At 51.2% G+C, this 20,200-nt stretch overlaps 1 protein-coding gene across 6 annotated transcripts in view; it reads right to left on the reverse strand.

Moving 5' to 3' along the window:
- The window catches only part of exd (PBX homeobox extradenticle), a 473,641-nt gene that overhangs the window by 165,383 nt on the left and 288,058 nt on the right, over positions 1-20,200 (reverse strand). For all 6 annotated transcript variants that reach the window (XR_011509485.1, XR_011509484.1, XM_070528606.1 and 3 more), the window contains exon 3: positions 15,506-15,753. Coding sequence is in view for 4 of the 6 variants with exons in the window: in XM_070528606.1 (XP_070384707.1) it covers positions 15,506-15,753 (248 nt within the window). In the remaining 2 variants the exon portion in view is untranslated. The remainder of the gene's footprint in view (positions 1-15,505; positions 15,754-20,200) is intronic.

Raw genomic sequence — 20,200 nt, forward strand, 5'->3', positions numbered from 1 at the left:
GCATACAACACGATTCGAAACCGCTCATTAAATTCTCTTATAAAAGTACCCAACATACAAAGCCAACATTGAAGTTGCCTCTGCCAGCTCATTCGACTTGTGGAATCCCTCCATGAACGCTGGTCTGTTTCCATTTTTGTCTGAATTACAAGCAGGCAAAAATAAACAAAGTAGGAATGAATTCTTGCCCAATTTTCGTACGCAGCGTATTATCCCATAAGAAATCGGCAATTTTAACGAAGTCAAAAGAAATACAAGTATGAAAAGACGACAGTAAATCCAAGTACGATATCCTTCGCTGGCCATGAATAATACAACCACATAGATATTAGCCATCGTAGATAATTAATTTTGATGTCGCTGCACGTAAGTTGGCTGGTCACACGCACAAAACAGTTACACATTGAGCATGTCTGCACCCAACTGGACAAGATAAATAATTGAAGTCGGTAATGGTTTAACCCGTTTAGGTAACAACAACGTAAATTTTAGAAGGCGCTGATCCCGCGACTTTCAGCTCTCCCCAGACAAGAGCGTGTATCAATTAAATATGCATAGGAAGCTATCGTAAAATAATTAAAAATTTATATCGAAAACGTCCACAGTCCGGCGACAAAATAAAAAAAAGCGTGGCTCTCAGGGATTTCCATCCAACTCAACATGGACGGTGAACATTAGAGTATTCTTCGACGCATGGTCCTGAAGCGTTAGAGGTCCCGCATTTAAACAGCCTAACAACATAAACTTACTGCTTGCTGCTTAGCGGGCTATAAATTTCACATTATGAGCGCATTGAAAAAAAGAGAAAGAGAGACAGAGGGGGGGGGGGGGGTGATCTTCGCAGAGAAAGCGCCATCGGAGTTGAATGGAGGGCGGTTGACCTTTCACGTTGTTAACAGAGCATACGCTGGGTTACACTGAACGTCCCTCGCTCTTGCGCCGCCGGACGAAGACCGCCAAAGCCGAGCGCGCGGCCAAGGAGCGGCCAGCATATCGCACGCCGCCGCCACCGCGAAGCAACCAGCGGTGTTGCCGAGAGTCGGGCATCCGGTGCGCTTCCCGGCTCCTCTTCGTAGCCAACCTCATCGCCGCTGGCACACTCCCTTATCACATTAGGGACCGACTCGCATTAATCCGATTGGCCCGAGGCGAGCGAATATTCTCCGGCCAGAGGAGAGGGGGAGCCCCCCGAGCCGCGCCGCCGGGAATCCGGCCACCCTAGAACCCCCTCCCCCTTTCCGAAACACCACGCACAAGGGCGCCTGGCTTGTGTGGGCGCCACAAGAGGCGCGCCGTTGAGCAGGCTTGCTTATGGAGGGCGCAATGCGCTAATGGGTTGCTGCTGCCGGACTCCAGTAGTGTTATCTCGGGCCCTCTCCCCAAACTCGGTGCGCGCGCATGACCAGGGAGGAGCAGTGTCCAGTGTCCGCACGCCGAGGGCTTAATGCGACCGCCGCGTCGCGATAAGGCGCGGAGATGCGGCCGACCTCTGCCGCGCGCTTCTAGCCCGCACAGTTCGCGTTGCACGCGGTAGAAGCACGAATATCAGTGAAGGATGATGCGCGCTGAAGGGAGGCCGACGGTCTCCAAGATGACAAAATGTCGCTCACGTTCGGTTTAGGCTCGTGTATGGCACGCCGCAATGATTTGTCGAAGATGTTTTTGCGCACCATGACCAATTCCCCAAGGAGTTCGCTAAACTATACAGTGTCAGGGTAGACTCTTTCCCTATTGTCCCGAATTCTCACCAACAAACACCCCGTCGACCCTCTTATAACGCCAAGTTTTGCAACAGAGCCGTGATCGAAGCTCTAAACTCGCAAAACCGAAAGAACCACGGTACCGCTGACGAATGCTGCGAGTTCTGCGTTTATCGCGCACAGTTATTATAAATGAGGATTTTATGTTTAGTCTGGCGATACATATAAGGTACCGGTTCGTTAGATCGGACTGATAGAGTACTGCCTTATTACACTATGCACAGCGGGTCTATGAAAGAAGCCGCAGTGGAAGGTCGCGGATTAATGTTAAACACAGGAGGTTTCGCCCCGCACCAAAACAGCTGTACACGAGCGTTTTTATTCTCCGGGCCCATTGAAATGCCGCCCCCGCTGTCAGTAGCAGAGTCCGCCACTTTTCCTCTGAACGGCAGAACGACAGAGCCAGAGAGCCACCAAGGCGTGTCATTAAAACGGAGCATCTCTATCGCCCACAAGGAGTGAAGCACGTGCCACCAAGGATGAAGGCCACTTGAAGGCCACAAAACGCCACGTCGAAACACAGGTTACATATGGAAGCCCTGACTATAAAATTGAAATCCGTCTGCAAAGCAACTTGTGCTGAGGAGGCCGTTTACTACGTCTGTGCAGTATTAATTACCGACTCAAATAGTAAAACAACAAGAATAATGTTAGTACAAATTGTGAACAAAACTTAATTCAGTATCGCCAAATGGAAGGTAACGGTATTGCGCACAATAAGAAACGTTGACCTCCTGCATGTACTGTACACATCTGTCGCATTAGTGCTGCCAACTCAGAATAAAGAAAGAACGAGAAGAAAGACTTGCTGTTAATAGAGTGAGCAATTAAATGTTAATCAGCTAAAATGATACGCGAGCCAAACGACGTGAAACAGCAGCCGGTACTAACACGCACCGCCCGCCACATTCTGATGGCTGTCTGCGAAGCGTGCTCCGCCACAAATTCAGCTTCAATGTGGAAAAGCTAAGCGCGGAATCTGAAGTGGTCGGTTCGATCACGGAACGGTAACGCGCCGTTCAGAAACCATGAAACTTACGCTAGCCAATCTCGAGCATCGGCAGTCAGGATAGATGCGAAACATTACGACGACAATGGTTCTCGGATGTAGAGAAAGGTCTCAGTTACTCCTGAAGAGATACTGAAATGAATAGGACAGCATAATAAATAACGAACGGCTATAGGGGCAGAAGGTTCCCGACCATTTCTAGATGCCTTTTACTGAGCTAAAGATACGAGGCTAAGGTAGGAGAGACGATGAAACTTTCTGCTACTATCGGAGCGTGCACTTTTTTTGTCTAAGCGTTTCTCACAGAACTAGGGCCCATGAGTCACCCAATCAGATATGGCAAACCGGAGACAGCTCTCGTCGTACAGTCATCACTCGGGATGGACAAAAGACGCGCGGACTTCCGGCTGGCCTCACTGCCAACTAGGCTTTCTAGTTTTATTTTTCCGACCATAAAAACTGGCCGGACGGGGGAAAAAAGAGAAAAAGACAAAGACTAAATTCACGAAGCAACTGAGGCGCTGTAGTAAGAAACGAATGCCGGGAACAAATGAATAATATTAACAATAAAGAGCAAGCGAAAAAATAAAAAGTGGACGGCCCACTGTCCAGCTAGCGACACTGACCAGAGCAGCGTGAGGGCGGCAAGAAAACGTGCTCCGAAGAATGGTCCATTTATTTCGAGCCCATTAGCGCCTAGGCGAGTTCGCCTCCGTGCGTGCGCACGCGCGCGCGCGAGCCGCGGGACGACGCTGACCACGCCAACAGGGCTGCAGAACAACGGAAGGACACAAGGCAGTGAGGAGGGGAAAAAATTGTGAGCAGGAAAGAAAGATAAACAAGCGCGCGCGAAGCAACGCCGCGTCAGCAGACTCCGTCAAGCGTGCGTCGTCGCTGGACACTGGTCAGCGTCCACCCTCTAGCAAGCGTCACGGAAATAAAGTACGCACACACAAGAGACCGAAAGAGAGGGACAGCGTCCGGAAAAGAGGAAGCGCTCTTCTCCAGAGCAAAACAGCAAGCTAACATTACACGAGAAGGGGGCAGAGAGTCCATTCTGGCAGGACGCAGCGAAATCCAAGGGCTGCTAGCTGCGCAGCAGGCACGAGAGAGCGCCGCCACATCAGCGAACGTCAGCGAAGAGGAAGGGCGAGGAGGGGGGGGGGGGTGCGAGTCCGTCTCCCGACTAGCCCACCCATCAAAGCGAGGAGTGGCTGACGTCGGGATGTGCGTGGCAAGTCCAGCTGACTTGTCTCTTTTTAATGTTTTTGTTGTTTCGCGCTGCCTGTGCGCAAAGAGGAGGTCCACCACCGACGAAGAGGTCAAGTCGGACGTGATCAATGGGCAATCTGCGGACGCCAGACAAACGGGACCCTAATAACGCCGCACCGTCTACCCAGCAGCGACACTTAACGACAGAAAGGACGCCTCAGAAGAGCCTTGCAAAAGGGAGGGGAGGAGGGGGGGAGGTGGCGTCCACACCCCTCCAGCCTCCTAAAAGACGGCAGACAGGGACGGACCCTGTGCTTAACAACTCCTATCACTAACCGAGCAAACGCGTAAATCGCAGTGTTCTAGACGCTCACTTGCCGCACGTCCATGCAGCGATAGCGCACGCGGGTGTGCTCAACGTCGCCACCCAGAATTAGGCGTTCTGGGTCCTTTGACTAAACTGAACCTTTGAAAAGTACTAACAACTTTATGCCACCTTTACTACACACTTTTGGTTTTCACGTGCTAATAATTACACAGTGAGACTTACCAGTATCAAGTAAAGGCTTGCCTAGAGTATGTGGTTTCTAGCCGGTAAATACACGTAGACGTGTCATACTGAGTTTACAGGTCAAGGCAAATCTGTCCTTTAAGCTGCGACGTGACGATGTTCCAGGCCTGACATAGGCTCGTATTAAAGTACTTATTTAACTTAGAGAAGAAACCTATTTTGATGATGTGCGTGAATGTCTAATGCTGCTGCGACCTACGTTCGCAAAAAAAAAGAATTACATAAAAAGTATGCATCGAAGAGCTGCACCATGAGTTTTTCAAAAGGGCTACAATGTTACAGCAGCACGCACGCAGTCGATAGGCTGCATACGGGAAGCGACTGTTTCGTTAAATGTCGCAAATTGAGCTGGCGTTGAAGGCCCTGAAGCAAGCTCACTGTTCAGGATGAACTGGTGGGCTAGTTAAGCCTACTGTGCAACGAGGAACGGAATATCATGTGTGCCAGGAAAGCATCGCACGCAGTCAATATTTGTACCGTTCTACAGTAATTACCTGCTGAGGTTTTGATACCGCGGACAGCTGGGCTAGCCGTCAACGTAAGGACACTGCATTATAGCTCGCTGGAACGCACTGATCAGTTACCTTTACAAATTCTACCCGGAACCCAGTTACAGACGACCGATTTGCGAAACGCATTTTGCTGCTGGTCATAGGCTGCGCTGGTCACTTTCGCACGCCGGACAGCGTGTCTTGCTTTCCTTTGGTCTACTAGCACTGGCGGCCCACTTATACAAGTTCACAAGACATCGTGTCTAGGGCAGGGTTTCGTATTCGAGTGTGCCGGCACAGTTACGACCCGAAATTTCTAGTAAGAAAAAAAAAATAAAGGAAGAAAGAGAGAGCGAAACCTTCAGCAGCTAATACCAAAATTATACACGAATATCGGAACCGTGAGACCTTGTAATCCTAATCACACGACGGACTCCTTGATGCATGACACCATACTTCACATGCTCTAACAAGACTTCCCCCCGTCCGGTCGCCCCCTTGACAACTTTCAGCCAGTGGGAGACAGATTTTAGTTACAAGAAAGACAGAGAGGTTCAGCCAATGAGTGCACCGCACGAGTAACGGCAAGATGCGCAACTGCTACGGTCGCTGAGGACGGGGCCCACGAGAAGTCCTCAAGGGGGCACAAAAGTAAAGTCGCTTTGGCGCGCTGCTTCGAGTCCCGGCCCATCGTGCAAACAGGACAGGGAAGCCCCGATTGGGGTACGACGCACGCAGCGGCCAAGTCAAACATGCTTCCTGCCCGTGCGTCGTCTCGTGACCGTGTGTGCACGCACGCGCGCGCCCGCCGGAATCGATACACGGCCGAAGTGCAAGGGCAACACGCAGGCCCTCGGAGCCCGGGCGACACAACGGATGGGTGCGGAAGGCGAAAGGTTGCGCTCGCACGAGTAGCGGGCACGCGTGCGTATCGCCGCGCGAAAGAAACACGCCCCCGTGTGCTCACTCCTCTCTCGGCCAGGTTTTAAAAAGAACACGCGGGAGGCGGCCGGGGGTGCCGGCGAGGGATCGCTCGGAGGCGCCGCGACGAAACGTGACTCATGGCGCAGAGCAGCCCGGCTCATTTACATGCTAACAAGCCACGCGAACGCGGCCCTCTCCGCGACGCTTCCATGAACGGCGCACGTTCCGCTCATGGAGCGCACTATTATATAAAAGCACGTGCGACGGTACGTCCGAAGGTGACAAGGACAAAAAGGTTGGCGGCAAAACAAGAAAGAAGAAGAAAAACACGGCAGGGGAGAACCGACGCCGACATACAAAATTCTCTGTGATAACGAGACAACACAATGCAGCGCGGACGGCTGCTAGATATAACACTCGCTACATGCACGCAAGGTTGCTCGCAGACAGTGCCTTAGTAACCAACCCTCGCAGCTATCGTGTTATGCTTGCCACGTGCTCAATGCACGGTATGCGAGCTCGCACGAGTATTAGGCAGAAACACTGCGGCAGGCTTCACTGCTATGCGCGAGCAGAAAACAAAAGGTGGGAAATTGTCCCAATGGCAGACAAGTTGGAAGCAGAGTTACCTTGAATTAGCAAAGGCACAGGAAAAAATAAAAAAGGAAGGATGCTAAAAATACAAATATAACTGTGAGCTTTCCCAACTACAATATATGTATCAAGAAAAGCCTCTAACGTCAGTTCCAATGGAGAACCTCTTCATGTGGCACACTACAAACAATGATTTAATGAGCTAAGCACGCGTGCAAATAAGAGCTAATCACACGTTGAAACCGATGACATGTAAAATCTGTCTTTATTCCTTGTTGGTAAGCTATATACATATGTGTATAATGCGACAATTCGAAGGAGAACACTTAATGTGCGCTTGAATAGCGATTCCTGTAAACGTCTAAGTCAGTGCATTTGTCACTGCTATTTGCTGTAAAATACTCGTGTTGCAGAATTCTCCCGATCGATTCTTTTCGGCTCAAGAATAAATAAATCCGGCTTAAACGAACGATGATCTGGTGCTATATACCATATAGGTAAACTGCGTACGGTGCAGCGTCATTTGCCACTATAGCGCTCTCTGCCACTAGTGACGTAATTTCTTTTCTTCTCCTCTGGGCTGCGATTTATTGTTGTCTGCAGGGAACGTAATAAAAGGCTAGAACGATTAGCTACACTTATCAACTGGCAGTTTCACCATCGTTTAAATAAATTCTCAACTGAAATAAATAAAAAAAAGCATTCCTAGCTTTTTCTTTCCCTGAAGCTGTCAGACGAAACAGTTGCTACTCATTTATTATTATTATTTTTGTTATAACGATATCTATGAATGTACACTGCATTTACTGAGTATGAGGAGCCAACACCAACAAAGAACCAGAGCAGAAAACTAGGGAAGGGGAAAGTACAATGGTTTCAGCAAAATTTGAAACAGGTCTCATGATACACAATAAAGTTTTTTCAGACAAATGAAACTCGGCAATAAAAAAATTTCTCACCAGGGCAAAACATTTTCGCTTCATCCTTTTCTACTCTGACTTTTACCGGCAACGCGTGTCTTCACCAGTGACAAAGGAATCAAAACAGCCGGGTGACACAGGGAGTCACGCCAAGCAGGAAATCACGCCAAGTTTTGCAGGAAATGTATCAGGGAACTGAGGTGCACGACGAGGCCACCGTGCGTGCGTGCCGTCTCAATCCCACCTCGTCGCCAGAAGAGGCGCTTCGCGATTGCACGGACAATTGTCTCGCACGCCTCGGAGGGCAGTGTGTGCGACCAAGGATGATCTCGCACCGCGAGGCAATGAAAATAAGCCCCGATCAAGAAAAACAAGAGAGCGCTCGAGACAGACTGCAGGATGAAAAAAAACAAAACAGAAAAAGGTAAATTTAAGGAGAAGCACCATTGAATAGTACGAGGGAAAACTGCAATACGACTGCTACCAGGAACAGAACTGGGGAGAAAAAAGGAAGAGGCCCCTAAGAAAAGAGAGAGCAAAAGAAAGCCAACGAAGGAATACACGGGCTCCAATTACGAGCCGAGCAATTAGGATCGCGAGGAGCTCGCCAGAAATGAGGAGGAGGAAATGCGAAGAATGGAAGGAAAGTGAGAGAGCAGCCTATTTAGGCCCGCCGTTTGCTTCGCCTCCTTGCTCGCGGCTTTCACGGGCTTGTTCGCTCAGCTATCCCAGAGTTTGCAGTGAGCGCGCAGAGTTCTTCAGAAGCGGGCAGTGCAGCGAGAGGGGAAAAACACGCCCCGGCGAGGAAGAGCCGAAGAAGGAAGCGAGCACGGAGGAGGCGAAAGAACAGAGCCGGGCCCGCGCCACTTCGCGCGGGCTGCTTCCACGCCCTGCGCCGCTCCCTTGCGCCGCGCGGGATGCCCCGGCAGCGCCGGCGGGCGAGCGCCCGACCACCGCGGCGCTGCGGGCGTCACGTGCTCGCTCGGAGGGGAGCGCCCAATGGGAGCCCGGGTCCGGGCCCGGGGCCCCGCCGACCGCGGGCGGAGCCCGCCGCGAAGGCCGGGGGCCCAGACGACGCCCAGGGAGGCCGAACCGACCGCCGCCACCACGATCGGCGCGCCATCGCAACACGGGCCGGCCCCGGAGCGAACCAACTGCGCACCGCTTCGAAGCCGGCCCCGGCGACCGAGAGCATGCGCGCGGCGGCGGAAGCAAAATGCGCGATCAAGGGTCACGCAGCGCCGCCACGCGGAAACTGTGGCGGACGACGCACTCGGGGCACGAGCAGGTGAAGTTTCGCAAGGCCAATTGGATGGCACTACTGGTGACTATAGGAATGAGAACAGTGCTCGAGGAGCATGTCTTTCGCCGTCACTCTCTACTGCTCTTACAGGCAGCCTGACAACGCCGTCGAATAAAGCTTTCGAAAAAAAAAAAAAGTTCAATAAGTGCTAAATGTTTCGCAATTGGCAGGCGTAAGATTCGCGGCGGAAATGACGTACAGTTGGAGCGTTCCGTTTGAGAAGTTCAAAGAAATTCCCAAAGGAGCGACGACGCTGGCTGCAGACGCTAGCTGTTCCCAAGACCTATGGCACTGCGTGCTGTTTTTAGTCAGATCAAAATGATGCGTCAAATTGATGAAATACCCGCGCACCGAGTACATTTTTCTAGAATGCGCCTGTAGAGAGAGAGAGAGAGAGAGAGAGAGAGAGAGAGAGAGAGCTGCAAACAGTTAAGAAAACAAAAGACGATATAATGATAGCATCGACGTACTACACGTCATAATTTCTCAGGTAAACGCGAAGGGCTCACCAGTAAACGTGCGTGGTACGAAATATGAAAATGAAACGTAGCCCCACAACGAATAGCGTGACCGAAAGAGGACAAACATGAATAGAAAGCCAACTCTTGCGAATACTTAACACAAGACCAAAAACCAACAAAGTGGGGTCACTTAGTCTCGTCACCGTGCGGGTTGCTGTAACTGGCTTACAAGAAGATGTAGTAGGAGAAGAAAAAAAAAGAGAGGGGGGGGGCAAGATGACGTAATTACTGAAAACCTACACAGATCAACGTTGTATGCGTGTATCACTGCCTTCGCTGCGCAAGTTGTACAACCCGCGCGTCTCTGCGTCCGGAGAAGCAAGGGAGCAAGTGCCGTGGGATGAGAGCAAGCAGGAGGAGGTTGTGGAACCCCCTTGACAGCAGCCGGAAAAATCGAGAGAGCCTGTGAGAGCTAAGTAAAAATGTCTCGGAAACGCGACAAAGCAAGGTCACTTATAAAGGCTAGGGCCCACAGAGGAAGAAAAAAAAAAGAACAAAAAGCGGCGCGTTGTAAATAAAGGCAAGATACAAGAGTGAGGGGACGGCTTGTCGCGAGCGAGAGACGACGGTGCGCGGGAAGAGGGGAGGCGGCAGCGAACACGGGTCCGTCGGCGGCGAACGCTGGAGTCATCCGTCACCGGTGCCAGCCCGGCCGAAAGACAAGCGGCGCGGGCGATCGCACGAGCGGACAACTGGCGTCTTACTCCGCACAGAATGAACAAGCGGGGCCGGAAAGGGGTGCTTTCCTGCGCTTCAGCGAAGGGAAAGGCTTGCTCACAACGACGAGACACGTTCACTGTTCCGTTACGAAGGGCGCGTCACTGTTTTCGAGACCGCGTTGGTGCGTTCAAAAATCGCACTTACAGCGGCTTCGACGCTATCGGGGCATGCCGAATGCGCAAGTGTATATATGGTATACTACTTACTGCTCCGATACAACTGATAAGCAGTATTTACGAACATCGTCTCACTTTCGGTCTATACTGGGGAAGCAGCAAGATGATGCATGAATGAAGACTCGGTCTCGTATCCCCGCAGCGTTTAGTATCACGGCGCTGTTTTTACGGTTAAGCTACTGAGCTTAACTGAGGTCCGCTGAGAAAGGCGTTTTGGCCGGCAAAGAAAAGCCAAACCGATGGAAGCGGCTGACGGTCTCTGCAGAACCATTGGACAGTGATTCTACCTCTAATATATCCGTTTCCTTAGCTCAACTCGCACGAAGATCCCTGCTAACCTACAGCACCATTTCAAACGCTCAGCGCAGCCAAGCTGCAGAGACCGCATACGGCTCTCCGCCGCTTCACCAGCGGCAAATGATGTCACGGAACACTGGGAAGAGAACCGCTGTCGCCTGGGCGCGGTCGGCAAGTAACGGGCGGCAGAGCTGCCGGGCACGCTGCAATTTTCTGGCCGATCTCCTCCTGCTCGCGCCCAGCGCGGTTCTTTCGCCAACGCGCGGGTGCGAGCCCGGGGCCCCTGGGGTTCGTGCAGCGGGCGCCTTACGGACGTGCCCCGTACAGCCACGGCCGGGGAAGACTAGGCTATGTGCTCTCGTTCGCTCTTCCCTATAAAGCGGAGCGAGTGCACCGTACAGCGGGCCGATATCCGAACGAGGATGATCCAATCCCATTAGAAACGGCTGCGCCCCCTTCCACCGCCGACGGCGCGAGCACACGCGAGGAGCAGCACAGGGGGGAGGGCTAGGAACCCGAGTGGCGGCCCCAGACGTCATCCATCTCCGGAGCCGTACCCGGATACACCTAATTGACAGCAACCCTTTCTCTCCCGACGAGACCCATTCGTGCCTTCCTTCTAAGTTGCGCACTGCGCACCAATCGGCCCGAAAGGCAGGCGGCCGCCTCCCCCCCCGCCACCCCCCCCCTTCCGTATCGATGTGTCCTACTCTTTCCGACGTCTTCTCTCGTAGACCAATTTTACTTTTGCCTTCACTGCCATTCCCTCGATGCGCCCGGCGCCTCGTTTAGAATTCGAGGAAAAAGTGGCTGCTCCGACGACACCTGCATTCATACTGTATTGTCCTTGTTTTTCACGGTTTCCCATAAGAATCACGAGAATTGCTTCGTTTGCTCCTTGCATCCTTGCGACAAATACGAAACTCGACGCCCTCCCATAGTGGACGTCGAGAAAGTAAGGGCAGCCAGCCCGTACCAAAGCATGTTATGTTGCTGCGGAAGGGTAGCAAATGCTTCTAAGATGAATGAAAAAAAAAATGGATGAAAGAGAATGAAAAAGGTAAGAGGATGAAAAAAAAAATGCAACCTTGCCCTTTCGTGTCCGTTATCGGCAATCAGATGCAAGAGCCGCTAAAAGTACTGCGATTAGGACCGAGCGCAAGTGAAGACGCAATAGAGCAACCGGGAGAGGTTGTCTGCCATGTTTCCCGATTCGTCAAGCTCAACTCTTCGAGAATTCATCATAGTTATCTTTATGTACACTAGGAAACCAGCAATCCCCTACTTCCAGTGTGCAGTCGTTAAGAGGATATCGCCGTGACGAAATATTGGAGAGAGATCGACAGTCATTAAAGACGCTGGAGACAGCGATAACCATCGAGCAACAAAAAAAAAAAAAGAAACGAGAAGGTTAAGCTAACAATTGCGCATTTTCACGGTCCAAGATTGAGAATAACCACCGAGCTTGTACCGAGACAGAGCATGTGCAGGCAGGAAATAACAGACCTAAACAGGCCAGATCTTAACGAGTGCCGTCACGACCAGTTGACCAGAAAGACCCACATAACACAGCTTTACGAAAGACGCAGCGCATTCTGTATACCGAAAATTAAATACGCAGATGACCATAACAACGTCAGTTAGAGTACAAGTTATTTATTAACACCAAAGAATAGCTATACCGGAGCTCTGCAAGTACGTGACCAGTCACCCCTCGACTAATCGCCGAGCATTGGGAGCAAAGCTAATGCGGCGGACACGACCGAACGAGCGGAATCGTGAACGAGACGAAAGCACAAGGGAACGGCGACATGATACCGGTCCAGCCCGTAATACCTACGACATACTCCAACTCTCAAACAACAGTTCGCCAACCTACTGTGCTTGCAAGCGCACGATGCCCGTTCTTCGAAGGTGATCATCTTTAGCGTCACCATCCTCCTTCTGGAGAGCTGCAGGCGTCAAGTTTCGACGCAGGTCTTTGCCGCGCACTCAGAAGCAGCGCTCGGGTCCTGCTGGTTCGCGGGGGTGTGCGCGCTTTCCGGCAAACCAGAACGACAAGGGGTCGTCGGAGCGGCAGATCGAGCTACCGCGTGCGCGGTGGGGCCCACTTTCGTCAGCCCTACATACTACAGTGCACCCCGGCGCCCGTCCCTTGCGGTCGTTCCGCTCGCCTCGACGCAAGTAGTGAGACGCCCTGCTGTCATGTTCGATAATGCGTACACGCATATTTTATGGGGCGCGCAATAATATCTCGCGGGGAAATGGCGGCACGCCGCGAAAGCCACAGTTGCGCAAGCACCGCACGCACGCGAGCGCAGTGACGCGCAAGTGCGCAGCAGGCAGAGCCAACCCGTTCGAAGGAGAGGCGTAAAATCTTTATTCATACACTTTTCGCCAGGCGCCGCCGAGGCAGAGTCAATTACGCGATGCGGCGGCGGCCGCCGATGCTTCCGCGCCCGATCCTGTTTCCGGAGGCGCAGGCGACGGAAATATCGTCGCGCGCGTTCAGCTCGTTTTCCCCCAATCTTTTATTCCATTTTCCTCGCCCGCTCCACGACCCCCGAGCTGAAGGGAACGCCTCATCTCACCACTTTCAGCACTTCTCGCCGTCTAAACTTTTCTTGTCTTTAGTTTGTTCCCCCTACAAACCCATCCAGAAAGTCCTCGTTTTCGCCATATTCCGCCAATCGAAGTAAAAGTAGCGCTCCGCGGGAAAATGACGAGGCACATACACAGACATCTACGAAATGACAGCGAGATAAAGTAATAAAAAAGGAAAGAGTGTGAGAGAGACAGAAAAAGAAAAACAATTTCTCCGGCTCGTGAACTTCACCCGCGCCATTTCCTTAGCCTATACCCGCAAAAACGTTCCCGAAGTCTTCGTCACTTCGTGCGCTCGTTCTTGCGTGCATGTGCTCAAAGGGGCAAGCAGAAGATATGAAGCATAAACGGGAGGCGCGAACGGCGGATAAAATGAAAGAGAGAAGCGGTGCTAGGGATATGAAGAGCGCAAATGAAGCTATGAAACCGTGCCACACGACGGAATAGACAAGCCGAATAATAACTCTGAAGAAAAGAAAAGAAAGAAAGCGCAAATAGGGAGCTATCAGTCGAATGGAAACGGCGGCTTGGCTGAAACGGAACCTCAGTAACGTGTACAAAGCATTGAGCCTAAGTTGAACACGCGGAAAGACGGATGTCACACCCAGAAACTGAACCTAGAGGCCCTCGCGAATGGCCAAGCAGCTGTCTCGCAATCCCGCGCAAATTCCTCTGAACGAACGCGAGGACGCTGGGTTATGCTAAGGCGCATCTGGAGCGAGAAGAAGCGCGTTGCAATAAAGCGGATTTCTCTCTCTCTCTCTCTCTCTCACACACACACACACACACACACACACACACACACACACACACACACAGAGAGAGAGAGAGAGAGAGAGAGAGAGAGAGAGAGAGAGAGAGGGGGGTCGGTTGTTCCCGTGTTGTCACAAGCGCCCGATGACCTTTTCGCCTGGCGCGCGGCGACCCCGCCGTGCTACGCCAATGGCCGACACGGCCTTCGCCGCTAGCCGGTCGGTCGCGCTGCTCGAACGCAATGTGGCGTGATCGCCTCCCAATGCACGCATCGCCAGCCGAAGCACGCGACTGCCGTGCGCGCGCGTGAACACATGACTGAGAAGGAGGCGAAGTATCGTTCGCGCAAGACAGACGAAGAAAGAAGTTGAAAGACGAGCCTGCATGCACTGACGAGATACCTTCCGCATCGCTGCCTCACACGTACAAGGTCATTTGTTTCGAGATTCACGAGACGTACGGCTGCAACGCCGACCGAATTGTGAGGCACCGAAAAATGCCCTGACAGTATAGCTGATGCTCACGGAACGACGCCGCCGGACTCGCTGGGGGAAAGCTGTACTAGAAACTACACACGAATACTTTACGAACGAAGATTAAAATGCGAGGTCCGAGCTCGAGCGAGGCCAGTACTCGAGTTCAGAACTCGGCTGTTTATACAGTAGGCAAAAAATTCGCTCCAAAGGCCCTGCACAGTTTCGGAAGAACGTACACCTGGTTTCCTAAAGCAGTCAAAATTAATTCGGCGCCCCACTTCGGCACACTAGAACGCTGCCGATTATTGTTGCTAATCCTGGTTTCTGTCAGCGTCGCATTTTTGCGATGCCATCACAATATGAACGGTCCCCATCGTACTCCCCACAATTCCCCTGACAAATGCGGCTGTTGAAGGTCATCTTTCTTTGGACCGGTAGTGTTGACCAGTACTCAGCTTTGATTGGGCTTACTTGCGTCTTGTCCTCGTAAATCAGCTGCGGTGACTTTTGTGAACGTGTTCAAACTCCAAGCCGCATTATATGAGAGGATGCTGTAGTGTAAAGTTAGGGATTTGATTTCGGCCAATCGGGGTGAATTTCGGCTTCTTTTACTAATTTTACCATTTTGCCTTATGTAACCTCGAGGAGAGCAGCGCGAAAACGCGGCACTAGCTTCCTTACTTTTGTACATGAAGTCTCGCTTTTGCGCTGCTCGCCTCAACAATGGAATACCAGCTCGGCCAGCAGACCATCCATCTAAAGCAGTTCGCCGATGTAACGGAAACAATAAAAGAAGATGCTGCCCCTTTCTTGAAGCATCAACTAACGACAGCATCACGTCAGACGATAGTACTGGATGACGCCTACTGGTTGCGAGTTCCGAAGTTTTTCATCACTGCTCAAGGACCCTGTTTGAGGAATGGCTTTCAAAATCCACAACAATTTAGCGACACCTAAATTGTGACGTAGCAGTCAGAGACGTAAAATGAAAGCCTGGAAGGCTGCTTAGTGAGCCTAGCTAGAAAACCCCTGCGACAACTTGCAGAGCAGCGAAACGCTTATAAATACAAGCTGTGGCAACCAACGACGCACTAGCTATACGCTCAGACCGCATGCGGCGAGACATGCGTGCGTGCGTGCGTATGTACCACATTAGAGAAAAAGCGCTACTCACCTGCTCGTACTTCTCGAGCTCCTGGTGGTAGATCTGGCGGATTTGCGCCAGCTTGGCCCGGTAGTCGGAGTGCTCGATGGCGTTTTCGGGCTGTCCGCCGGCCGAGGCGGCGGCTGAGGCATTGGCGGCCGCGCCGGCGCCGCCGCCCTTCTCGGGTCCCGCCACGCCCTCGGCGATCAGCATGTTGTCCAGCCGCATCAGCTGCGGGTCGGGGGGCTCTTCCTCTTGCGTGTTCCGTAAGCTCAGCACTGCGCACACAAGGAAGGAAGACACGTCAAGAGTTGCGCTCACAGTTGGCGACGCAGCATAATACAGCGATCACCTCTAGCTTGCGCGACACAAGCTGGGTACTGTAATTGAGTCACGTGGGGCGGGTACGAAGTGGATGCCGCACGGCCAGTGTTTAAGATATCAAAGGCATCGCTTTGGATGCAAGCGGCACCAAAGACGCAAAGTGCGCATTCGTGGACCTCGCTGGAGGCCGACCCTGGTCTAACAGCAGTGAAGCTTTTTTACAGCGAAAGCTGCATATGACTAACCTTCCGTAGTTTCTTCGACGTCCGGCAACAGAAACGGACTTAGCTATTTCTAACGAACCCATACGGGTGCAGTGCGGCGGCACAGATGTCAAAATGCGGAACAGGTTAGAACGCTCGCCGTGAACTATAGCGTGACGTCAAGGTTATCGCAGTATATAATAACCAGGAGGGGTGTCGTCGCTAAAGACAGCTGCATTATCGATGGGGCGGACACTCATAGTTCGTACACCCGAACAACAACATGCGTACGAGGAGCGCCGGAGGGAACAGAAACGAGAATCTAAACGGCGCTGGCGCGAAACGACCACCGACGAAGAACGTTCCCGCGATGCTGAACGAAAACGACAATCGCGAGCCCGGGCACCTCCGAACGAGCAACGACAGCAGACTCGCAACGCAAGAAATGACAACCAATCCACTCCGTGGAGATGAAATGGCAGCGAAAGCACTTTGCTTTTCGTCTGGGAGCTTTGACTGTCGTCAGCTTTCGCTGCCATTCCATCTTCACAGAGTGGAATGCTTGTCACTTTTTTTTTTTTTTCCCCAGAAGGCAGCGGTTCTTTTGCGCTGATCGGAAATGACTACTCAGTACGCTCACAAAAGAGCACAAGGCCTCATCCCCCAACGACCTGAAACCGGTGACTAAGCTTCATTGCAATATAAAAGCTGCCTGTAGTTTCTCAGATCGCGCACACGCGTTGCTCCCACGTAACTTGCAAACATCATGCTAGCTTTGTTATCACCCAATACATTTATACAAGAGTATAATTGCCTCTAAGATATGCATACAAAGCGCCCATTAAACACACATTTACGAAATTGCTGTATCAGCGGTCGTCCGGTGAACCAACCACCGTGCGCATGCACGCACGCACCACGCACGCACGCACGGAAACAAACACCGTTTTGGTGAAAATGATCGCCATTCGGGGTTAAAGGGGCCCTGAACCACTTTTTAGCGAAGTCGACAAATGCATTTAAAGTTAAATTAGGCTATTCCAGAAATGCATTGCCGCAAGAAGTAATGCAACGTCTTAAGCAGAAGTAAAGTTATTGGCAATCAAACATCCCCGTCGCGGTGCTTCCGCTTCCTCAATGGCTTGCACTGCGAAGGCTACGGCGGAGCCGGAAAAGCCCATAACGCTCCGCCTACTGAACTTCACTGCGGCGCGCAGTTCAACTTAGATTTTGGACGTTCACGTAGACACGCGCCAAACGCGGTTGTCCTCAGCGAGCCGCAGTGCGCTCAGCCAGTGGATTCGTCGCGGCACCCCGCGGCGACTTCGGTACCTACGCTACGTAGCATACCGCAGCTACAAGTAGCGTCTGCGCAGCGTTTGCTTTGTGCACGGCAGGGCTCGAGTGCGCGCTCGCGCTCATAGGCTACGGTCTGGCCGTGCTACGTGGTGCGGACCGGCTCTGTCCTTTCACCAGCTTGACCGACTGGTAGTAGCCGCATTCAACTAGCACATTTTGAAGCGTTAGCAATAAGTTCGCCAAGGCGTATAAGGTGCGGCCAGGAGTGAGGGCGCGCTGACAAGCGTGCGTGTGGTCTGACCTTAAGTTTAGCCTGGTTCGAGGCTAGTTGAGTGTTCAAAACTAGTCGAAATTAGCGAAACCCCACGGCCACGACACCGATAAGCAGCGTGGCCAAAATTGAATTCTTAAGCAGGCGGCCACGGTCGAGCGTGAGCAGACGATAGTCGGCTTCTTTCGGAAGTACGTAATTGTTATCGAAATTAGAAAGCAGATTTTCGCTTACTACGGCCTGTTTATTAAACTGCGTCAAGGAGTACACCCTGTAACAGTAGGAAGAAGCGCACTATTGATGTCAGCTATTGGCCAATAACACCCACGTATGGGGATCTCCTGTATTACGAAATAAAGCGTCCAGAAAAAGGTGAGGCGCAGGCTTCTGTTGAAAAGAGCGTGTGAAAAAAAAAAGGGGGGGGGGGCGACTTCGCGCTCTGCTTGCGTGCTCTCCGCGCCGCGTGAAACTGCGAAATTTGGTTGCGATCTTAACAGCAGCGTATGCTATCCGCGGACTGTTTCTTCAACGAGCCCGATTGGCGCCTTAGGACCTCTTTGAGACTGAGCCACGTCATACGAGACAAAGCCAGCGCCCCGAAATTGCTTTTGTCCGACCATGCGACCGATACACGTGCACTGGGTCGCGTCAGTGCAACAGCTGCACAAGTAATCACGTCTTGGCCACACTATCGGTCATTATTGCAAATAATAATAATAATAAAATTCATGAAAACCAAAACAATATAAAGTACTGCGAAATTGTGTCCAGTGAAGAAGAAAAAGAAACGCAAAAGCAATGGGCGATATAAACTTAAGAGGAAGCTTTAAGGTCGCGCCCCGATCCAACGCGGCCTATTCAAATACATGTAGAACGCAGAAACGTTTGTCTGAGATAACCCCTGGACCGCATTTAATGAAATTTGTTGCACTTTAGAGGGAAAGTTAAATTCTAGTGACTGTTGGAAGCGGAATTTCGATTTAGTGCCTCAATGTTGTTAAGAAGATTTTCAAAAATTCGGAACTCTGAAAGAGATAGATGCACGAAGTTCACAAATTAGTAGCTCTGCATCAAGAACAAACATCGCTGTTATGTAAGGGCATTCGTTAGATCATTCAAAGCGGACAAATTCAATAGGTAAATTCATGCCTTACGTGAATTCGTTAGGTTGTGTACAAGGGTTCTGCAAAGGCTGTATTTCCATATTACGAAATTTTTTGACATTCATGTGTAACATATCAATTTTGTCCGCTTTAGATGTACAATTAGGTGCAGTTAACATAATTGTGATATCATTTTTAAATGCCGAGTTGCAGAGTTATAAGCTTCACAGCTTCGTTCTCTGAAAATTTGCGATTTTTGCCCCTTATTAATAAAGGAATTGAAGACATAAATAAGGAATTCGAAACGAACAGTAACTAGATTTTACGTTTTTATGTTAAATGCAACAAACCTCGTTATATTTGGTGCAGTGGTTGACGAGAAAGACGAGTTCCCCTTTTACATGCACTTAGGTAGGACGACTCGAGCTAAAGCTTTCTCTTAAGGCGACATTGAATGGAAACAATAAATCTGTTTAATCAATACAGAATTCTAAGAAAACTATTGTCAATTTCCCGTAACAGGCTGATTATTAAAAGAAAAAATGAAGGTCAAAGTTTTTTTTTTTTTTAATTTCGCGCCAGTACACCAGCGCCAGTACGTCAGTGGGTTACCGCCGCGGTGGCTTAGCGGCTGCGGTGTTTCGCTGCTAAGCACGAGGTCGCGAGATCGAAACCCGGCCGCGGCAGCCGCATTTCAATGGGGGATAAATGCAAAAACGCCCGTGTCTCGTGCACTGGGGCCAGGTTAAAGTTTCGCTGGTGGGCGAAATTGATGCGGAGTCACCCACTACGGCGTGCCTCATAAGCAAATCGTGGTTTTGGCACGTAAAATCCAAGAATTCACATCAGTGTGACGTCATGGATTTTTTTTAGCATTTCGGCCACGTTGGATCGGTAAAAGTTCTGGAAACTAGCCACAGCGAAACTTTGGCTCTTTCAGAACTCAATGTAGTCCATGTAGTCCAACTACACCTTAGCAGACGCCGTTAAAATCAATCACGTCACGGCGAGCTGGCACGGGAACTCGAAGGCGGCATCGCCACCGGTCTCCCCCCACCCCCCACCTTTTTTTTTTTCTGTGCATTTTCTGGCTCAGAAAAAAAAGAAGAAAATCTGGCCGTTGTATTTCTGTAGGTTTTCCGAGTATTTCGCATATAGTTTTGAGCCTTCTCCAATCCTACAATGCTAGAGTGCCAACAGCGCAAAGGCCTCTCGCTCCGCACGTAAAGTGTAAACGTAGTACCCGCTGGGAGACCTGAGGTTAACAACCGCTTATAGAAAACGCGACAGGTTTTATATAAACGCGCTTGCATGAAACGAAAGAGAGCGGGGGGGAGGGGGGCAGCAAAAAAGGAAAAGAAAAGTCTGCGGGAAGCTTCGAACCGCCCAAGATGCATCCGTCACCAGAGACATTTCGCAACGGCACAAATGAAACCTTCGCAAAGCAGAGAAACCTCGGCCTTTGCCGCCGCCTGCGGGCGAACAACGTGACGGCACAAGTCAGGTTTGGAGCGGGGAATCGCGC

The sequence above is a fragment of the Dermacentor albipictus genome, unplaced genomic scaffold, assembly GCF_038994185.2.
Source record: "Dermacentor albipictus isolate Rhodes 1998 colony unplaced genomic scaffold, USDA_Dalb.pri_finalv2 scaffold_13, whole genome shotgun sequence".
Classification (NCBI taxonomy): domain Eukaryota; kingdom Metazoa; phylum Arthropoda; class Arachnida; order Ixodida; family Ixodidae; genus Dermacentor; species Dermacentor albipictus.